Genomic DNA, 18316 nt, shown 5'->3' with positions numbered 1-18316 from the left:
TCTGCAGCACCTCGCACTTGTCTACATTAAATTCTATCTGCCATCTTTCAGCTTCCAAACAGACCAACTCCTTCTGTAATCCAAGAAAACTTTCCTCACTATCCACCACTTCCCCTATTTTCGTATTGTCTACATATTTGCCTAACCAGTTAACCACACCCTCCTCCAAAGCATTAATATAAATGACAAACAGGGGACCCAGCACCGATCCCTGAGGCACACTGCTCCTTTTTTTTATATACTTTTATTGGGGGTAGATATTGGGGGGAGGATGGGAGGGAGTGAAGAGGGTAAGGTGAGGGGGAAGGGAGGTATATAGGGGGAAAATGTTTTTTTGTTTTACATTAGTCTTTATTTGTATCCTATATTTTGCTTAATAATGTTTTTATAAAGAACTGCACACAATACTCCAAATTTGGCCTCACCAATATCTAATACAACCTCACCATTACATTTCTCGTGTGGACCTCCCTCTTCCTCTGGGTCTCTCCAGCATTTGTCCGTGCGATGTCCGAAGCTGCGAATCTTCATTAAAATACCGGTACTTGGGCTAATTATGTACAATCCCTGACGGACCAGAAACTGCGCCGAATTCTTCGTTTGATCTCGTCCATAGTAGCACCCTCCGGCCTCTCATTCCTTGAGATTTCTGTCAGTGAAAGTGCCATCAGCTCATTCTGTAGCCCATCAGTGCATTTGCTGGGGTTCAGAAACCTGCACACCGTGAAGAGAGCGTAACAATCACGGCACTGAACCCACTGAACTATTTTGCTCTTGTCCTACCAAGAAGGACATCTACAAAAACTCAATGGAGGCGAAAGGCAGACTTCCAATATCTCAGCCTGCTGCACCCGCAATTGCATGGAATGCCTGAAATCATCGCTGCTTTCCCCAATCGCTCAATAAAAGTTTCCAACAATTTTGTGATTCCTCTTATCGTTCCGTGACAGATTATGTTATATTTTATATTGTATATAGATATCTTTTAAAGGAGATAGATTGTGACAGGTTTTCTTTTAGTGTAGGTCACATACAAACACTTCAAAACAGATCTCATTTAAAATTCCAAAGCTCTGCTCACGCCAGACAGTCCAGGTTCCGGGTGCCTTTGCAAAACTTTGAAGGATGCCTATAAGGACTTCACAAGTAGGGGTCAATTAGACATGCTGTGGAGTAATCGATTATTGTTTTGGAAAGCAACAGATGAACAGACTCAGAAGACTGGGTCCGGAGCTACAGTCCACACGCCCCTCATGTAAACTGTTCTCCCTTCTGCCATCTGATAGGAGGTACCATAGCACTCTGGCCCTCACGTCTAGATTGAGCAACAATTCCACCTCCCCCCCCCCCCCCCCCCCCCCCACCAAGCCATCAGGCTCCTGGATTCCCAGAATATATGTGGATAGGGTACCCTGGACTTTTACTGTATACGTCTTAATATTTTAATGTGTTTAACTATTCTAACTTATATTTATGTAACTATGCTCCAGGAGAAACACTAACTCGACTTTACTGTGCGAGCAAGGTATGAACGATAAATAAAGGTGACTTGACTTGACATTTTCTCTGGTCACCTGTTGAAAAGACGCTCCACTTATCATTTAATGTCGTGAAAAAACAGCTATTCAAATCAAACCAGTGGGGAATTTGTGGAAAATGTGCATTGAAGGAACTGATCTAAATGCATTTGACTGGACACCCTTCAGTAGGCTTTCATAACCCAGTTGAGATCTAGCCTTCCTTCGAGTTGACGAGGTAGATGGAGGGCTGTGGGTGGAGACCATGGACAGGGCACGGAGAAATGAATAGTGAGTGAACTGTTACGAACCCAGAGGACCCCAAAACCCAACAGTAATAGAAATTCACCAAGACAAACGGTTACTTAAATAAAATTTGCTTTTAATTATCTTCAAACACGAAAACAGCATCAAACTTTAACTTATTACTATGAACTTAACCTAACAACCCCATTCTAATTCTAAGTGCGCTTATATGTGATGTGTATATAAATTTTTTAACGTTCTTTGATTCACAGTCCAACTCACTGCTCCAAGTTCACTGGTTTCAGGCAATTCTTATACTGTGCACAGAATTTAAAATTTATGAATCTTCACCAGGCTTTGGTGCTTGAAGGTAAATGGTTACCGCTCAGGAAGGTTCTTGTCGGTTTTCAGAGGGAGATTTGTTGCCTGATGGACACCCACATTTGATCCCTTTCTATCAGCCACTTCAGTGTCTTGACGAAGACACTTGCCCCATCAGGGGTTTCCAGATGATAAAACCTATTTCTTTCAGGTCATCCCAGAGTTCCTTTTTGTTTCCCTATTTCAAGTGAAACATTATGCAGCCAGCCATCTCCTCCTGTATGGACGACAAGGGTATTGACCAGACTGAAATAACAACCTGTCTTAAAAATGGGGATTTTCCACAAGTTTTCCAGCTTGTCATGGTCCAGTTCCAGCTCCTGCTGCTGAAGTGTAGAAATGAAATCTCTCTCTCTCTCTCTCTCTCTCTCTCTCTCTCTCTCTCTGTCTGTCTGTCTGTCTGTCTCTCTCTCTCTCTCTCGCTCCCCCTCTCCCCCTCTCACTCGCTCAGTGAAAAGCACATGACCCTCTTAGAACAGCCAACTGCACACAGAGGGACTGCAGTTCCGGACCCAGTTTTCTCAGTCTGTTCATCTGTTGCTTTCCAAAACAATAATCCATTACTCCACAGCATGTCTAATTGACCCCTACTTGTGAAGTCCTTATAGGGATCCTTCAAAGTTTTGCAAAGGCACCCGGAGCCTAGACTGTCTGGCTTGAGCAGAGCTTTGGAATTTTAAATGAGATCTGTTTTGAAGTGTTTGTATGTGACCTACACTAAACGAAAACATGTCGCAATCTATCTCCTTTAAAACATTGCTATATACAGTATAAAATATAACATAATCTGTCACGGAACGATAAGAGGAATCACAAAATTGTTGGAAAATTTCATTGAGCGATTGGAGAAAGCAGTGATAATTTCAGGCATTCCATGCAATTGCGGGTGCAGCGGGCTGAGATATTGGAAGTCTGCCAACTGTCCTCACAGAGTCATACGTTGTGTGCGAGGGGGTGGAAGAGAGAGAGGGAGAGAGAGAGAGAGAGAGAGAGAGAGGAGAGACAGAATGGGGGAGAGAGAAAGAGAAATAGAGAGAGAGAGAGAGAGCAACAGAGAGAGTTAGAGGAGATATAGATAGATAGATAAAGAGTTAGAGAATGGAGAGGGGATAGAGAAAAAGATAGAAGAGAGAGTGGGGAGAGATAGAGATAGTTGGATAGATAGAGAAAGGGATGGAGAGAGTGGGGGAAAGATAGAGATAGATAGATAGATAAAGAGATGGAGTGGGGTAGAGATAGATGGACAGATAGATAGAGAAAGAGATTGAGAGAGGAGAGAGAGATAGATGGATAGTTAGATGAAATATAGAGAGAGGAGAGAGTGGGGAGGGGATTGGAAAGGAGGGAGAGAGTGGGGGAGAGAGAAAGGGAGGGAGAGAGAGGTGGAGGGGAGAGGGTGGAAAAGAGTGAGCTAGACAGAGAGCGGGAGAGGGGGAGGAGAGAGAGAGGAGAGAGAGAGAGGAGAGAGAGAGGGGAGAGAGAGAGAGAGGGGAGAGAGAGAGAGAGAGAGAGAGAGAGAGAGAGAGAGAGAGAGGGAGAGAGTGAGAGAGAGAGAGAATAATGCTTAACCAGGACCCAACACCTATCATTTCCGCTGGCCTGCGTTCAGGGAGGCACTCTATGAATGAATGACCCGATTCACTAAAGTTACCGGATACATGAGGGCTTCCTTCACCTGCTGCCTGAATTTGGATTGAGTCGCCGCGTAAATAAATGTGTTTGTGCAGCAGTTGACGTTTCTCAGGATCAATCCGACTTTCCCGAGGATGAATACAGACTCGCTCCACCTTCCACCCGTTCCTGTGGACCGATAGTGGATGAATTGCACAACGGTCGTCAGCCAGAGGAGGACGAAGCTCCCGGAGACGGCGAAAAGCAAAACCACTGACCTCCTCCTGGTCTCCAGGTTCGGGTCGCGGCGCTTCTCATCCTTGTTCAGACCCTTCAGCCCCTTGCGCACCCGATTGGCCGCTAAAATGGACCGGACGGTCAGCACGTTGAGCAGCAGAATTCCAGCGAAAGGCAGCAACGGAGTTAAAATCGAGTTCAGCCAGTCAAACGCCATCCAGCCCGGCTCAGTGAAATAGCTTGGCTTCATTTTTGTGAACCACGGCACACCGTCGATGAACAAGGCAGGTGTTCGTGTGAAATAGAAGGGGACGTTTTTCAGGCAGAGCAGAATGCCGATTGTCGGCAGAACCGCAGCCGCAGTTTTTCCCGTGCAGTATTTTGTTTTTAATTTCCAGCAACAAATGGCGACAAACCGATCAAACGTGAACGCGACCGTGAACCAGACGGAGCAATCGGCGGCTGCGCTGGCCAGTGCAATGTTAACGCACCGCACAGGGGTGATGTCCAGGAAACTTCTCGGGAAATACCTAAACCGTATCCGTCTCAAAATGACCTCGGTAACGATGACCAGCAGATCCGCCGTTGACATGGCCACCAGGTAGCGGGTGGCGCAGGTGGAGAGGCCGCACTTCCCCCGGGACAGGACCACCATCGTCAACAAATTAGCTGCAGAGCGTGCAAGAAAGGTACACAAAGGATATAAGCGGGGTAAAACGCGAAAGTCTGCAGACACAGTGGCCGAAGTAAAAACACAGCGCTGGAGAAACTCAGCAGGTCAAACAAAGATAGAGATAAATAACAGTTGTGGGCTTGAGCCCTTCATCAAGAGGCGAGAAAAAATGTAGACAGGAGCCCTAACGAAATGATAGAAGTTGCCCGGGGGTTGCTTGCAAGCAAGCCAGATCCAGCTGTAAAAACATAGTACACTTTGCAAAGCGTGAGAACTCCGTGAAACCAAGAAGCGCTGCCACTAGCAGCTAGTCTTTCCCCAAGGGAGTCTGCTGCATGCCTTACAAGACGTACCTAGGTTTCACAGAGAGCACTCCATATAAGTCCTGATATCTTAGCATTCTTCTGGGATTCGTTAAACAGGGTCCTGTCCCTTATCCAATGGTTAATTGTATTTTACTGCTTGTCAAATAAGGAAGTCTTGCTGTCATGGCTGATAACAAGAGAGAGGGAGGGGAAGGAGCACGGTCCCACGGGCAAGGGGTGGTTGAGGGAGTGAAAACAGGAAATGTGGAAGAGGATGGCTCTGTGAATGGAGAGGAAAGGAGTAGCGAGTGGGAGACAGGTGGACGGGGAAGAGACGGAGAACAGGGAGTGCTCTATCCAAAACCAAAGAAGTCAATGTTAATGCCATCTGGTTATTGAGTGCCAACAGGCTATTAGGCGAAATTACTCCAATTACTGGGTTTGGAAGTGCCCGAGGCTATGACAGACATGTTGGCGTGGGAGTGGGGTGCAGAATTGCAATGGTCGATCCCAGTCATTATTGCAGACACAGAAGCGATCTTCCAGTCTCTCTGATGTAGAGGAGGCCACAACTAGAGCGCAGGATGCAGTAGATGACCTCCGTAGATTCACAAGTGGAGTGTTGGTTCACTTGGAAGGACTATTTAGGCCCTGAATGGTGGTGAGAGGGGAGATGTGGACACAAGTGTGGTACTTTCCTGAGACAATGGCTGTCTGAGATCGGAATGGCTGCTTCACTGGATGACAACTACAATAAAAATAGTTTAAGAGGTCCAAACACGCCCAGTAACATTGGTACCTTGATGCAACTCCGGATCATGGCACATGGGTGTTCAATTTTACCATGATGGAATGCGATGCGATGGGTGGTCAAATAACCTAGGTATTTTCATACAGCACTGTAACCGGCCCTTTCGACCCACGATAACGCGATGCTCAATTACACCCCAATCGACCTCTGGTAGAGTGGGAGGAAACCAGAGCACACACCTGAGGAAGCACACACGGACACGAGAAGAACGTGCAAACGTGCGGGATTCGAACCCGTTCGCTGGTGCTGTAAGAACGCCGCGCCAGCCTTTCCGTCAACCAGTGCCGCTTCCTTCCGCTAACGGTCCTGCCCCGTATTCCTTATTGGTCAGTAAAACACGATAAGTGTACTCCTCCTTTGAAAGAATCTCTTGTCATATTGTTTCCTCAGATCTGAGCACTCGCCGCTCTTCATGCAATTCTTAAATCTCATAACAATCTGGAAGCAGAGGTCTATATGAGGTTAACCGAATGCAGGACAGCCGGAGAGTGATGCCTGGAAATGTTCTGAAATACAACAATGAGAATGCAAGTTTTTTTTTCTTTGTGATCAGCGAGAGCCGATAAAGACCTCTTTATTTGGTAACGGAGTAAAGTACTATTAACCATTGATCAGGGGACTCTCAGCTGCTACGTTCTTCCGAGGTTGCGAGTCATGGACCATGAGAAATGCGATGGAAAAAAAAGAGACGTGTTTTCTCAGAAGGATGCCGCGCAGATCATATACAGACAGGATAACAGAAGGAGTTCTATAAAGAACGAAAACAAAACGGACACGACTTACAAGAATCAGAAAACAGCCATCAAAATTCTTCGGGCGTATCATGGGTAGAGATGCATCAGGACATTTAGTTAGAACTGGAAAGCAGGAAGGAAAAAGAACCAGAGGCCGACGGAGAATGTAAATGGACAGATGGATTAGCATCGTGGTCAGAAACAGGGGAGGGAACATCTACAATTCGGAGGGCGGTGAATAGAGAGACATGATCGCCGACGGCAAGGCACATGAACGAAGGGACACGACCCTGATTAACGAATCCCAAGAGAATTCTCAGGAATATGCACTGATATGGAGCAGTCGGTTGGAATGTTCTGGAAACCTTAGGGCCTGACTTGTAAGCCCTTGATGAGGCAGAACCTCTTGAGTCAAGCAGCTAGACCAGTGGTTCTCAACCTTTTTCTTTCCACTTTAAGTATTCCCTCTGTCATCGGTGCTCTGTGATTAGTAAGGGATTCCTTAAGGTGGGATGTGGGTGGAAAGAAAAATTTGAAATTCACTGTTTTAACCGTCCTTCATGTGCGCAGTTTCAGAACTCTAAAGGAAATGGGCCAATGACAATTTTTCTCAGGCAAAGTATTTCAGTAACAATTGGGTCTAGAGCAGCGATTCTAAACCTTCCCTTTCTACTCACATACCACCTTAAGCAATCCCTTACTAATCACAGAGCACTTATAGCATTGGGAAAAATTAAAGTTGGATGTGCGTGGAAAGAAAAAGATTGAGAACCACTGAGCTAGACTCACTGTCCCACGCTGCTTGGGGCATGGTTTCGTGCTGTAACTGAGTTCTCAAGCTTGGTAAAGTGATTAAAAATTGGGGTTTTTTTCCCCGCTGTATTCGTGTTTGTTTTAAGCAATAATATTTTTACGTTGTGGTCACCAATGCGGCAGCCTGGGAAACGATCAACAGCAAAGCAAATCTAGCGTACATTGAGAGTTTAATAAGGACATCTGCACATGCTGGGTCTAGTGTAGAACAGACTAAAGATAGAGAAACTCCCTGGGTCCCACATTATCCATTGCAATTAAAAAGACATTCAACGACATCTGGAGTTACACAAGTAGAGGGATTGCACTCGCTTACCGGGCACTCCAAACACGGCAATGATCATGTACAATATTTTGCTGACTCGATAATTGATGTCCAGCATATTCATTGTGAAGTGATCTTTCCCTTTAATGGTCTCTCCAAGCAATGCTTTCAGGCAACTCACTGGGAAGATATTTGTATTATTCTGATCTCCTCTGGGACGTTGAGGTTTCAAAACAATTAAGGGTAAAGACGTTACAAATTGAAGAAACAAATGATGAAGTCATGAGCTCCCTTCTGGGAGAGATAGTGTGTGGTTCAGCGATGCCACTATGTAACTACAAAGACAGAAAAATCTGATCACTTTCTTGTATTCATCTAACAGTGGAGATACTCTTTAAAAAGAACACAATCAAAACATCTATATAACAAAGTTAAAAATACATTATCGACGTTTCGGGCTTTTTTTCTGTACCTTGAAGGGCTCAGAAACGTTGGTTATGTATCTTTACCTTTGCTATATAAAGGACACTTCTTGACCTGCTGAGTTTCTCCAGAATTGTGTTTTTACTTCCCCCACGGTGACAACAGATTTTTCGTGTTTTACTAGTCTAACTCACTTATTATTGTCGTGGTTTATGAGATCTAAAAAGAGTTAAGCAACTTCAAGAAGTTTTAACGATTATTTGCAAACAAAGGCTGAGGCAATCAAAAGAACCAGTCACTTGACTGCCCGCCGAACACAGGATAATAGTTGGCACAATCTCTTTATTTTAAACTTTGCATTCCTGACTTAATTACATTTCTGCAAAAAACAAATCTTTCAACAGTATTTCCTTTATTGACTTGCCACAATTACTTTCCAGCTATCATTTTTGGATTCGCGGAGTTCAATCATATCCTGCCACCTGGTACCTTTGACATTCTTAATATCCTGTCACTGTTATCTTCTATTCATTTACTGTGGCCTTGTGTATTCAATACATAATGGATTATTACTTTTGTAACACAGTGTGTGTAAATTGTTACTTTGTAGCACAGTGTGTATAAATTGTTACATAGTAAATTAATAATTATAATGATGAATACATAGTAAATATAATACATAGTAATGGATTAATGAATGGATAATAGCTAGAACATAGTTCATGTGGTTTATTTTCTGTGGCACCTTTCAATCTAATTAATTCTTTCATGGAATTTTAAACGGCAGGTCTGACTTGAACGTAAGTGTGATATTTGTTCCCATTGATTTAGTCATGATATTAAATACTCCCCTCATACTAACATACTGTATAAAGCTGATCATATTGCCCAAAATTAATATAGAATTCATACGTTTGCTGCTTAAAGAGCAATGTGCGGAATATATAGTAAATGAATCCAATTGAGAGGAAAGAGAGAGAGAGAGAGAGAGAGAGAGAGAGAGAGAGAGAGAGAGAGAGAGAGAGAGTAGTAAATGTAACAATAGAAGGGGCTTGATGAACTCAAGGGACCTGGCATCATCTGTGGAGGCACTGTGCCTGCTATTCGACGACTGGGCTGAGACTGAAGCAGGTTTGAATACAGAAAATGGACTGGCACCTCCTTACTGCAAGATAGATGGGGCAGAATTCATCACGTTTGTCCAAGAAGGATTCCTAATGCAGTATGTGGACAAGTCGATGAAAGGAGAGACCATACTGGATCTCGTACAGCGTTATGAATTGGTCAGGTGACAGATCTCTCAGTGGGGAAGAATTCTGGTGCAAGTGACCACAGCTCCCTGCTTTAGGCAAAATGATAATGTGTTTAATTGAGGGAAGGACTAATTCCAATGTGGTTAGTCAGAAACGGGGGACAGTAAAATGTGGAGGATGTTTATGGACCACTTGTGTAGGGTTCTGGATAGAAATGAAATAAGAAAGGAAGGCCCGTGAAATGATGGGCTCATTAATCAGGGATCGAGTTCAGGATTCATGAAGTCATGTTGCAGCTCTACAAATCTCTAATGGGACCATACTTAGAATGTTGCATTCCTCTCAGGTCACCTCATTGCAGGAAGGAGGTGGAAGGTGAGGAGAGAGTTCAGAGAAGATTCGCCAGGATGTGGTCTGGACTGGAAAATCTGTGATATGAGGCAAGTTTGGCAGAGCTAGGGATTTTCACTTTGAAGCGAAGAAGGATGAGAAGTGACTTAATAGAGGTCCACAACATTATGAGAATCACAGAGAAGGTAGACAGCCAACACCGTTCTCTTAGGGCAGGAGCAGCAAACACCAGAGGGCATCTGCACTAAGTGAAAGGATAAAAATTTTGGAGAGACATCAGGGGTATTTTTTTAAACACATATTTGTGTGCTCCTGGAATGCATTGCTGGGGGTGATGTTGGAGGCTGAAATAACAGGCACGTGGATGAAAGGAAAATAAAGGGTTATGAGGTAGGGAAGGTTTAGATTTTATCAAGTTTATATATATGTCAGCACACCATCATGGGCTGAAGGGTCTTTACTGTTGTTACGAGCCCAAAGGACCCCAAAACCAGCAGCAAAAGACATACACCAAGACAAGTAGTCACTTAAACAAAAGTTGTTTTTAATTATCTTTAAACATGAAAACAAAATCAAACTTTAACTTATCTCTATTAACTTAACTATCCAACTTAACATCCTCCTAATTCTAAGCGCATGTGTATGTAATTGCGTGTGTAAATTTAAGAAAAATTCTTTGGTTCACAGTTTAATCTCATTCTTCCAAGTTCTTTGGTTGCAGGAAATTCTTATACCGTGCACAGAATTTAACATGTATAAAGTCCACCAGGCTTTGGTGCTCGAAAGGTAAATGTTTACCGCTTAGGGAGGTTCTCGTAGGGTTTGCAGAGAGAGATTTGTTGTTCCAGAATTTCCACAACTGAGGTACTACCATTAGTCACCTCAGTGTCTCGCTGATGAAACTTGCCCCATCAGGGTTCTCCAGATGATATCCTCTTTCTTTCAGGCTAAAATATAGTTCCTTTCTGTTCCACTTATTCCAAGAGAAACATCAGACAGATACCACTTCCAGCCATCCACCGCTCTGGAGTTTGTTTCAGTTTCAACCAGCTTCTCCTGCTTGTTTCAGCTGTCTGTCTGTCTCTCCCTCTCACTCCAACTGCCAGAAAGCCCATGTGACTCTCTCATTTGCTAAACCCCTGACCTTCTCCAGCAAACAATAGGACTTAGTCTTCTTGGTCAAGCTGTATTTAGGTAAACAAAACAACCAGGAGTGACCTTTGAGTGAGCACTTTGCAGAAAGATCAGAAGTCTCATAAAAATATCCAACACAGCCGACCTGACTCCAGACCAAGTCTATTCATTTCATGACATCATTTCAATTAGCACCTACCTGTGTAATGTGCACAGCATTATCCATAGTTTATGTAAAGCCACTGAATATGAATTCTTCAGTATTTCAAATAAGATCTATTTTAAAGTGTGTGTATGTTTGTAACCTACTCTAATTTTGCTAATTTATCTCCCAAAAACATCTACAAACATTCTATCACACTGTGCTGCATTGTAGTATCTATCTAAGGTTGTAATAGCAGGATATACAGTCGATAGGAGTAGGGCATGAAAGTGGTTGATGGACTTCAATCTGGTTAAGTGCGAAATGATGCATTTTGGAAGGTCAAGCCTGAAGGAAGAATGGCAGGATTCCTAATAGTGTGGAATAACAGAGGGTCTTTGGGGTCAAATCCTAGCTCACTCAGGGTCGCCGCGCAGGTTGATTGGGTAGTTAAGAAGGTAAAGAAAATAATAAAATAAGCTATAAACCCAAACAAAAGTGGGAAAAGGACTTAAATATAAAGATAAAGAATGGAACATGGGAAAAATTATGTTCTGAAACTATGAAGAATACAATAAACACATGGTTATGTATGATACAGTATAATTGGTTACACAGGTTATATATCACTCCTCAAAAATTTAAATAATGGGATCCAGCAATACTGGATAGGTGTTTTCGTTGTATAAATGAAATGGGAACAACAATACATGCAATTTGGGCATTGTAATGGAAGATTCTAACCTATTTTTTAACCTGGTTTTTCTTAATTTGCAGCTCTTGGTTCTGCAGAGCTGAGAACCTTTTTTAAAAACTTGTACCTTTGGGTTCTGCAAGGCTGAGAACCTAATTGTTTTTAGAATCAGCAGACATAAGCAAAATTCCACCAAGGGGCCAGAGATGCTGTTATCTGAAGAAAGGACATCTGTGTACCGAGAACATTTAATCTTCCTGCTTGTTTTGGTCACAGACTGTCAGAGGCCTAGCCTTGATGCAGAATAAACCATTGTATTCAAAGTGATAAGCTGAAAATTATGTTATTCGTTAATAGCCTAGCATGCTAGCTTGCTCGCTTATCTTTCTTGCTGTGCTGGGAATAGGTGCTTGGGTAAGCAGTTTTTGGGTAATATAAGTCATGGTCCCGCTGCTGAAGTTTGAGACTCTCCGAGAGGTGGCAACATCTCTCAGCAAGAAGAACTTCTGGAGTCCAGCCAACGTCCCGGTCAGGGGAGGTGGAGAAGCTGCTACCGACGCCCTGACAACCTACTACAAGTGTGCAGTCGTTGCCTTGCTTCGGCAGTTGGGACCAGTCCAAGCGTTGATAAGTATAGTTGGGAAGGGCTTGCATATTGTAGTGTGAAATCAGCTTTTGAATTTGTAATAAACATTTGTATAATCTGAACTGCTCTCGGTGTGTGTGTCTATTTTCTTTCGGTGTTCAAACACTGTGACCAATCTAAAACGAACAAGTTTACCCAAGACGGGCATGTACAAAAGTGATTACGTTTTGGGAAGAACTAAGCCAGGTATTAAATAAAATCACAGAAAACAAAATACCAAAAATCCAGAGATCTTTCTTTTAAGTAACATCAGAAGTAAATAATTAGGTCTCAAATTGGATAAAGCACAAAAAAGATTCATTATGATAGCCTTAGCAGTGGCAAAAAAATGGAACATAACAGAAAGAGCTTGCCTCGGACTTCCATCTCCTAAAATGATAAGAAGACAAAGACGATTAGATCTAGTGTGTAAAAGTAGATGACACATTTTTCTTGTTTGTTTTTCCCTTGTGTGAAGACGTTGTTTTATGGTTTTATTGTATTGTATATGTTTAATATTTATTGGTTTTGGAGGGGGTGGGAAGGGGGGAGGGAGGGAATGGAGAGAAGGGGTGAGAAAAGGGGGAAAATGTCACTGTGTACATTTAATGGGAAACGTTTGTACATATTTTGGTTGATATGGTTCGAGGTGTGAGAAATAAAAATTAAAAAAAGATGGCCTATGGTATGCTGGCCTCCGTTAGTCGGGGGATTGAGCTCGAGTCATTAAGTAATGTTGCACCTCTATAAATCTCTGGTTTGATCACCCTTGGAATATTGTGTTCAGACCTGGTCGCCTCATTGTAGGAAGGATATGGAGAGAGTGCAGAAAAGAGTTACGAGAATGATTCCTGGATTAGAGAGCAGATCTTACGAGGCAGGGTTAGCAGAGTTGGGTCTTTTCTTGTGGGTGGGGAGAAGGACGAGAGGTGACTTAATCAAAGTCCACGATATTATTAATTGTGTGGACAGTATGCAACCTCCTCCCCCCCCCCCCACCCCCAGGCAAAAGTAGCTAAACACCAGAGGCCATCTGGACAAGGTGAGGGGGGGAGCAAAGTTTAGGGAAACGTCAGGGGCATTTTCTTAGCATAGAGAGAAGTGGGTGCTTAGAATGTATCGCCTGAGATGTGTGGTGAATGTCTGTCAAGCTGCCTGTCTCCCCTCTGGCGAGCCTTGCTGTACTAACATTGGCTGTGCATTATCTCTACAGTTAAGGACATTCCCCTTGGGTATAACTGTGTATGTACCTATTGTCTTTCATTATTGTACTATGAGTTTCTGCTAATATTGTTTGACCACATCGACTTCGTCTACTTCATCAACTGGCACTTTAGGGTGGTGATGGAGGCTGGTGCAATAGGGGCATTTAAAATACTCTTATTCTGGCATATGGATAACGGGAAATAGTGCGTCATGGGTGAAAGGTATGGAAGGCTTAGTTTGTTGAGTAGATTTCTATCGGCACAACATTGTGGGACGCAGGGCATACACCGTGGAAAATGTTCCATGTTCTCTTCTTCGCCCCCATCAGCGAGACCCAGTGCCCCAGTATGTAAATAACATTGCAATTAACGGCTTTGACTGCTCCAACAAAATCCCCATTCAGGCCACATTTGTTAAGAAAGGCAAGGCAATCAGATGCAAGAATACTATTAAGGTCAGTTTTCCCATTTGGTCATACAGTTCTGATTCCATTGGGACTATTATATTTAATTCCACACGCAATTGCCATGTTGATATATCCGTTCATGACCAAGTTGAATCCGCCCGCAAAGTAAAGGAATAACACCTTATTTTGCAACGCAGCGGTCTCCAACAAGCCGGCATCAACAACGACTCACGTTGCTCGGAAATCTAAGAAAGAGCGCGTGCATCAGAAAAGTCGTCCCCGCCCCCACGTTTAAAAATCGCTCTTTACTTGAACATTTTATTGGTATCTTAATGGGATCCACGCCAACATGTAAATCCTCCGCCCACCGCAAATGTTTAACCCAGAAAATTAATTCGGAGATGCCCCGCAGCCTCAAGGGTATCCGTAGAAAAGGAATTACAGTGCAGAGAAACGATTCATTGCCGTCCATGGAGTTCGCACAACCTCACTGCAACGAGTAACGTTGGGGATGTGAGTATGTATATTTTAAAAATATTTGGACAGACAGCACGGTAACAGGCCCTTTTGGGCCACGAGTCCCTGCCACCCAATTGACCTACAACCCCTCCCTCCACCCCGAACGTGTTTTTGAATGGTGGATGGAAACCGGAGTCCCCGCAGAGAACGTTACTCCTTGCAGATAGCGGGGGATTCAAGCCCTAGTCCCGATCACTGGCCCTATCTTCACGGCCACATTGTCGCGTCCAAACAAAGATATTGGGAAGAACGAGGACGGTAGTCAAACGAAAAGGACGAAAAGGCGACGCACATGAGGGTGCATAACATGACAGGAGCCCACGGTAATAACATGGTTGCACCCCCATCGACGTGATCTACTGGGATTGTTGACTGAAAAATCATCACGGAGCCCTGCTACCCCGCACACAGCATCTTTCAGCTACTCCAGTCGGGAAAGGGCTGTAGTATCAGAGCCGGTACGACTCAGCTGTGGAACTGCTTCTTCCCTCCGTCAGTGGGACTGATTGATTGACTGATGAATTGCTCATACAATCCCTCCTTTTACTCTGTGCGTGCGTGCGTGCGCGCGCGCGCGCGTGTGTGTGTGTGTGTTTGTGTGTGTGTGTGTGTGTGTGTGTGTGTGTGTGTGTGTGAGTGTGTGTGTGTGTGTGTGTGTGTGTGTGTGTGTGTATATACTGCATATAAATCGCTTGTTAATATGTCCGCTGTATGTCCATCTATGTGTTTGCTTGTTTTTACACTGAGGACCTAAGAACGCCGTTTCGTCCAGTTGTACTTATACAATGGGTCAGTTTTAGGGCCGCTTCTTAATATGTGGCATATTAATGATTTGGATGATGTAAGGAATGGATTTGTGGTCATCGTGTTTGGAAGAGTATCAGTTGGGTGGGTTCACAGAGAGAAGAGTCTGGACGCAAGTATTACAAACATAAGTAACATTATCACACAGGAGACAAACACGGGAGAACATCAAACAGTACTGATTACTATATTACTTAAACAGTGATATAGAGATTCACATCGGAGACCAGGTTGGACTCCGATACCAGTGGCCGCCCATACACTACACAGTCACACACTTTACAGACAGGGATTTTCACACACACTCCCGCTTCCCTGTGCCAACGGGAGCTGCGGGTTTCTGCAAATATTGATCTCTGCAAGTATTGCTCCGCAAGGCTCCGATAGCTCAGTGGTTAGAGCAGCGGTCTTGTCAACCAGGGATTGAGAGTTTGCCTCTCTGCTGGGACCTCATTTCTGTGAGGGACACTTGACAAAGTGGCCGCTTTCTGCTTCCTTAAGATAGACAAAAGTTAAAGAATTAAATGTAGTATTAGGTGACAATAATGGAGCCTTTTTATCGCAGTAGTAAGGCTGAGCTTCAGCATAGGAAATACCGACGTCCACAGTAGCGACCTGGTGAGCAGTGATGTCCGGGGCTTGGATCACGAGGCAGGGAGAAAGAAATGTGTTATGTACCGATATTATTACGTAGTAAAATGGATTCAACGGATGCCAGAGAGTAGTGGTAGATACTTTATGTCAGATTGGTGTACCTCATGGTTCAATAATGGGTGCATAACTATTTATCGTATGATGGGGTGGTAAATTGTATTAGTAATTATGCGATGATACTAAGATAGGAGGAGCTGTGGATAGAGAAGAAGGGTTTCAAAGCTTGCAGAGGGATTTAGGCTGTTTAGAAGAGTGGGGTGAAAGATGGAAGATAATTGTGAGGTGTTACATTTTGATAGGGCTAATCAAAATAGGACAAACATGGTGAACGGTCGGGCATTGAAGAGGGTAGTAGGACAGAGGGATCTAGAAATAATGGGACATAGTTCCCTGAGGGGGAAGTCACGTGTGGATAGGGCAGTGAAGAAAGCTTATGATATGTTGGCCTTTATAAATCAGAATATTGAGTACAGGAGCTGGAATGTTATGTTAAAATCATACCAGGCATTGGTGAGGCCAAACTTGGAGTATGGTGGACAGTTTTGATCACCCAGTTATATGAAAGATATCAACAAATTGGAAAGAGTACAGAGAAGATTTACTAGAATGTCGGCGGGGTTACAGGGTCGAGGTTAAAGGGAAAGGTTACATAAATTAGGTCTTTATTCGTTGGAGAGTAGAATGTTGAGAGGGGATTTGATTGAGGTATTTAAAATTATTAGGGGTATAAACAGAGTGGACGTGGACAGGCTTTTTTTTCCTTTAAGAAAGGGGGAGATACAAAGGAAAGGATGAGCTGAGAGTTAGGCAGCATTTTAGAGGAAACATGAGGGTGGGGACTTCTTTACCCAGAGAGTGGTAGGTGTGTGGAATGAGTTCAAGACGCAGGCTTGATATTAGCATTTAAGGAGAAGTTGGATAGGTATATGGATAGGAAAGAAAGTTATAGGTTGAGTGCAGATCAGTGGGGATAGGTGGGAGAAGATGTTTCACATGTACCAAAAAGGCCAGGTTGGCCTCCTTCTGTGCTGTAATTGATATATGGTTGTATTATATACAGTGCTGATCTGGACGTCTAGCCAATAGTGACCCGAGGTGATTTAAATGAGCCAATGGCAAGGTGTGAACTAGTAGGTGGCCGGAGTCCAACCTTTAATGACAAGTGATGTTACTTCTGAATAAGTTTCAGTCAGGGAGGACAATTGAACACCAACAATACACAATATTCCAGACAGGCAGGAAGGCCACGTGTTTCTCCACAATCCACATTTAACAGTGGCTACGTTTGCAGATAATACGAAGGAGATATTGAGGAACAGGTAGAGTTCAGGAAACAGGGATGCGACAGACCAACTGTGACAGATGGAGACAATGGGCAGAGAAGTGGCAAATGAAATGCCATGTTGTAAAGAGTAAGATCAGGGCACATTAGTAGAAGAAATAAATGGATAAATGGGGAAAAAAATAGAAAATTCCCAGATGCAAAGGGATTTGGTTGTTTTCGTGCTGGACACCTGAAGGTAAATGTGCAGGTTGTGTCGGCAGAGCAGAAGGAAAATGCAAAATGCTGTGATACTGAGACTTGAAGCTTTCATGTGATGTGAGTAGTTTTGGTCTCCTTATTTAAGAAAGTTGGTGCTGACGTTAGAGATGATTCAAAAGAGGTTCATTCGGATGATTCAGGGAATCAAGGGTTATTTATTATATGAGGACTCTTTGACAGGTCTTGGCCTGCATTCGTTAGAATTTAGGAGAATGGGGATGGGAAATCTCATTGAAACATTTTGACTGTTGCAAGGCATGTACAAAGTAGACGTCGAAAGATTGTTTCCCATGGTGGGAGATTCTTGGATAATAGGGCACAACATCTAGATTGAAAGGCATCCATTTATAACATAGATGCACTAGAACAGTCGTTCTCAACCTTTAAGTAATCCCTAGGCCATTGTTGCTCTGTGATTAGTAAGGGTTTGCTTAAGGTGGGATGTGGGAGTGGGAATGGAAGGTTGAGAACCACTGCTCTAGACCCATTTGTTACTGAAATAATTTGCCTGAGAAAAATTGTCATTGGCCCATTTCATTTGGAGTTATGAAACTGTGCACATAACAAGTCAATTGGGTATGATTAAAACAGTGCTTTTCAAACTTTCAAAAGGCCGAGAGCCCCTGCATTAGAATCTCTTCAGCCAGAAGGTGGTAAATGGGTGGATTATTTTGCCACAGGCGGTTGGGGAGGCCAGGTCATCGGGTGTATTTCAGGCCCAGACTGACCGATTCTTGATGAGCCAGGGCATCAAAGGTTAATGGACAGTGGGACTGAGTGCGAAAATGGATCAGCTCATGATGAAATGGCGGGACAGCCTCGATGGGCTGAATGGCTCTCTTTTGATCCTGTGCCTTATTTGGGATGACATTGTTGAATGAAACTGAGTGGAGGACATCAGACGGGTTATTTGAGACAAAGAAAATGTTGAAACAATAATCCCAATTCTGAAAGAATTGTGTTTTCAAA

At 43.5% G+C, this 18316-nt stretch overlaps 1 protein-coding gene across 1 annotated transcript; it reads right to left on the bottom strand.

Annotated features, from left to right (window-relative positions):
• Positions 1 to 554: 554 nt before the first annotated feature.
• On the bottom strand, positions 555 to 8899 carry LOC138765419 (probable G-protein coupled receptor 139). Its single transcript, XM_069942460.1, has 4 exons — positions 8811 to 8899; positions 7645 to 7805; positions 3796 to 4661; positions 555 to 779 (listed from the first exon to the last, which is right to left on the bottom strand). Exons 1-4 carry the CDS (start codon positions 8897 to 8899, stop codon positions 555 to 557), a joined length of 1341 nt encoding a protein of 446 aa, XP_069798561.1.
• Positions 8900 to 18316: the final 9417 nt, after the last annotated feature.

The sequence above is a fragment of the Narcine bancroftii genome, chromosome 5, assembly GCF_036971445.1.
Source record: "Narcine bancroftii isolate sNarBan1 chromosome 5, sNarBan1.hap1, whole genome shotgun sequence".
Taxonomy (NCBI): domain Eukaryota; kingdom Metazoa; phylum Chordata; class Chondrichthyes; order Torpediniformes; family Narcinidae; genus Narcine; species Narcine bancroftii.
Note: the sequence above shows the minus strand (reverse complement) of the source record. Positions and strands in the feature narration are given on the sequence as shown.

What these genes read in the sequence shown, in the direction of transcription:
- LOC138765419 (XM_069942460.1), bottom strand. Translation starts at nt 8,899, where the DNA reads ATGATCAGCTTTATACAGTATGTTAGTATGAGGGGAGTATTTAATATC. An exon ending in AATATCACACTTACGTTCAA is followed by an intron (nt 7,806 to 8,810) that starts GTCAGACCTGCC and finishes TCAACGTCCCAG; the next exon opens with AGGAGATCAGAATAATACAA. An exon ending in TGCCGTGTTTGGAGTGCCCG is followed by an intron (nt 4,662 to 7,644) that starts GTAAGCGAGTGC and finishes CACGCTCTGCAG; the next exon opens with CTAATTTGTTGACGATGGTG.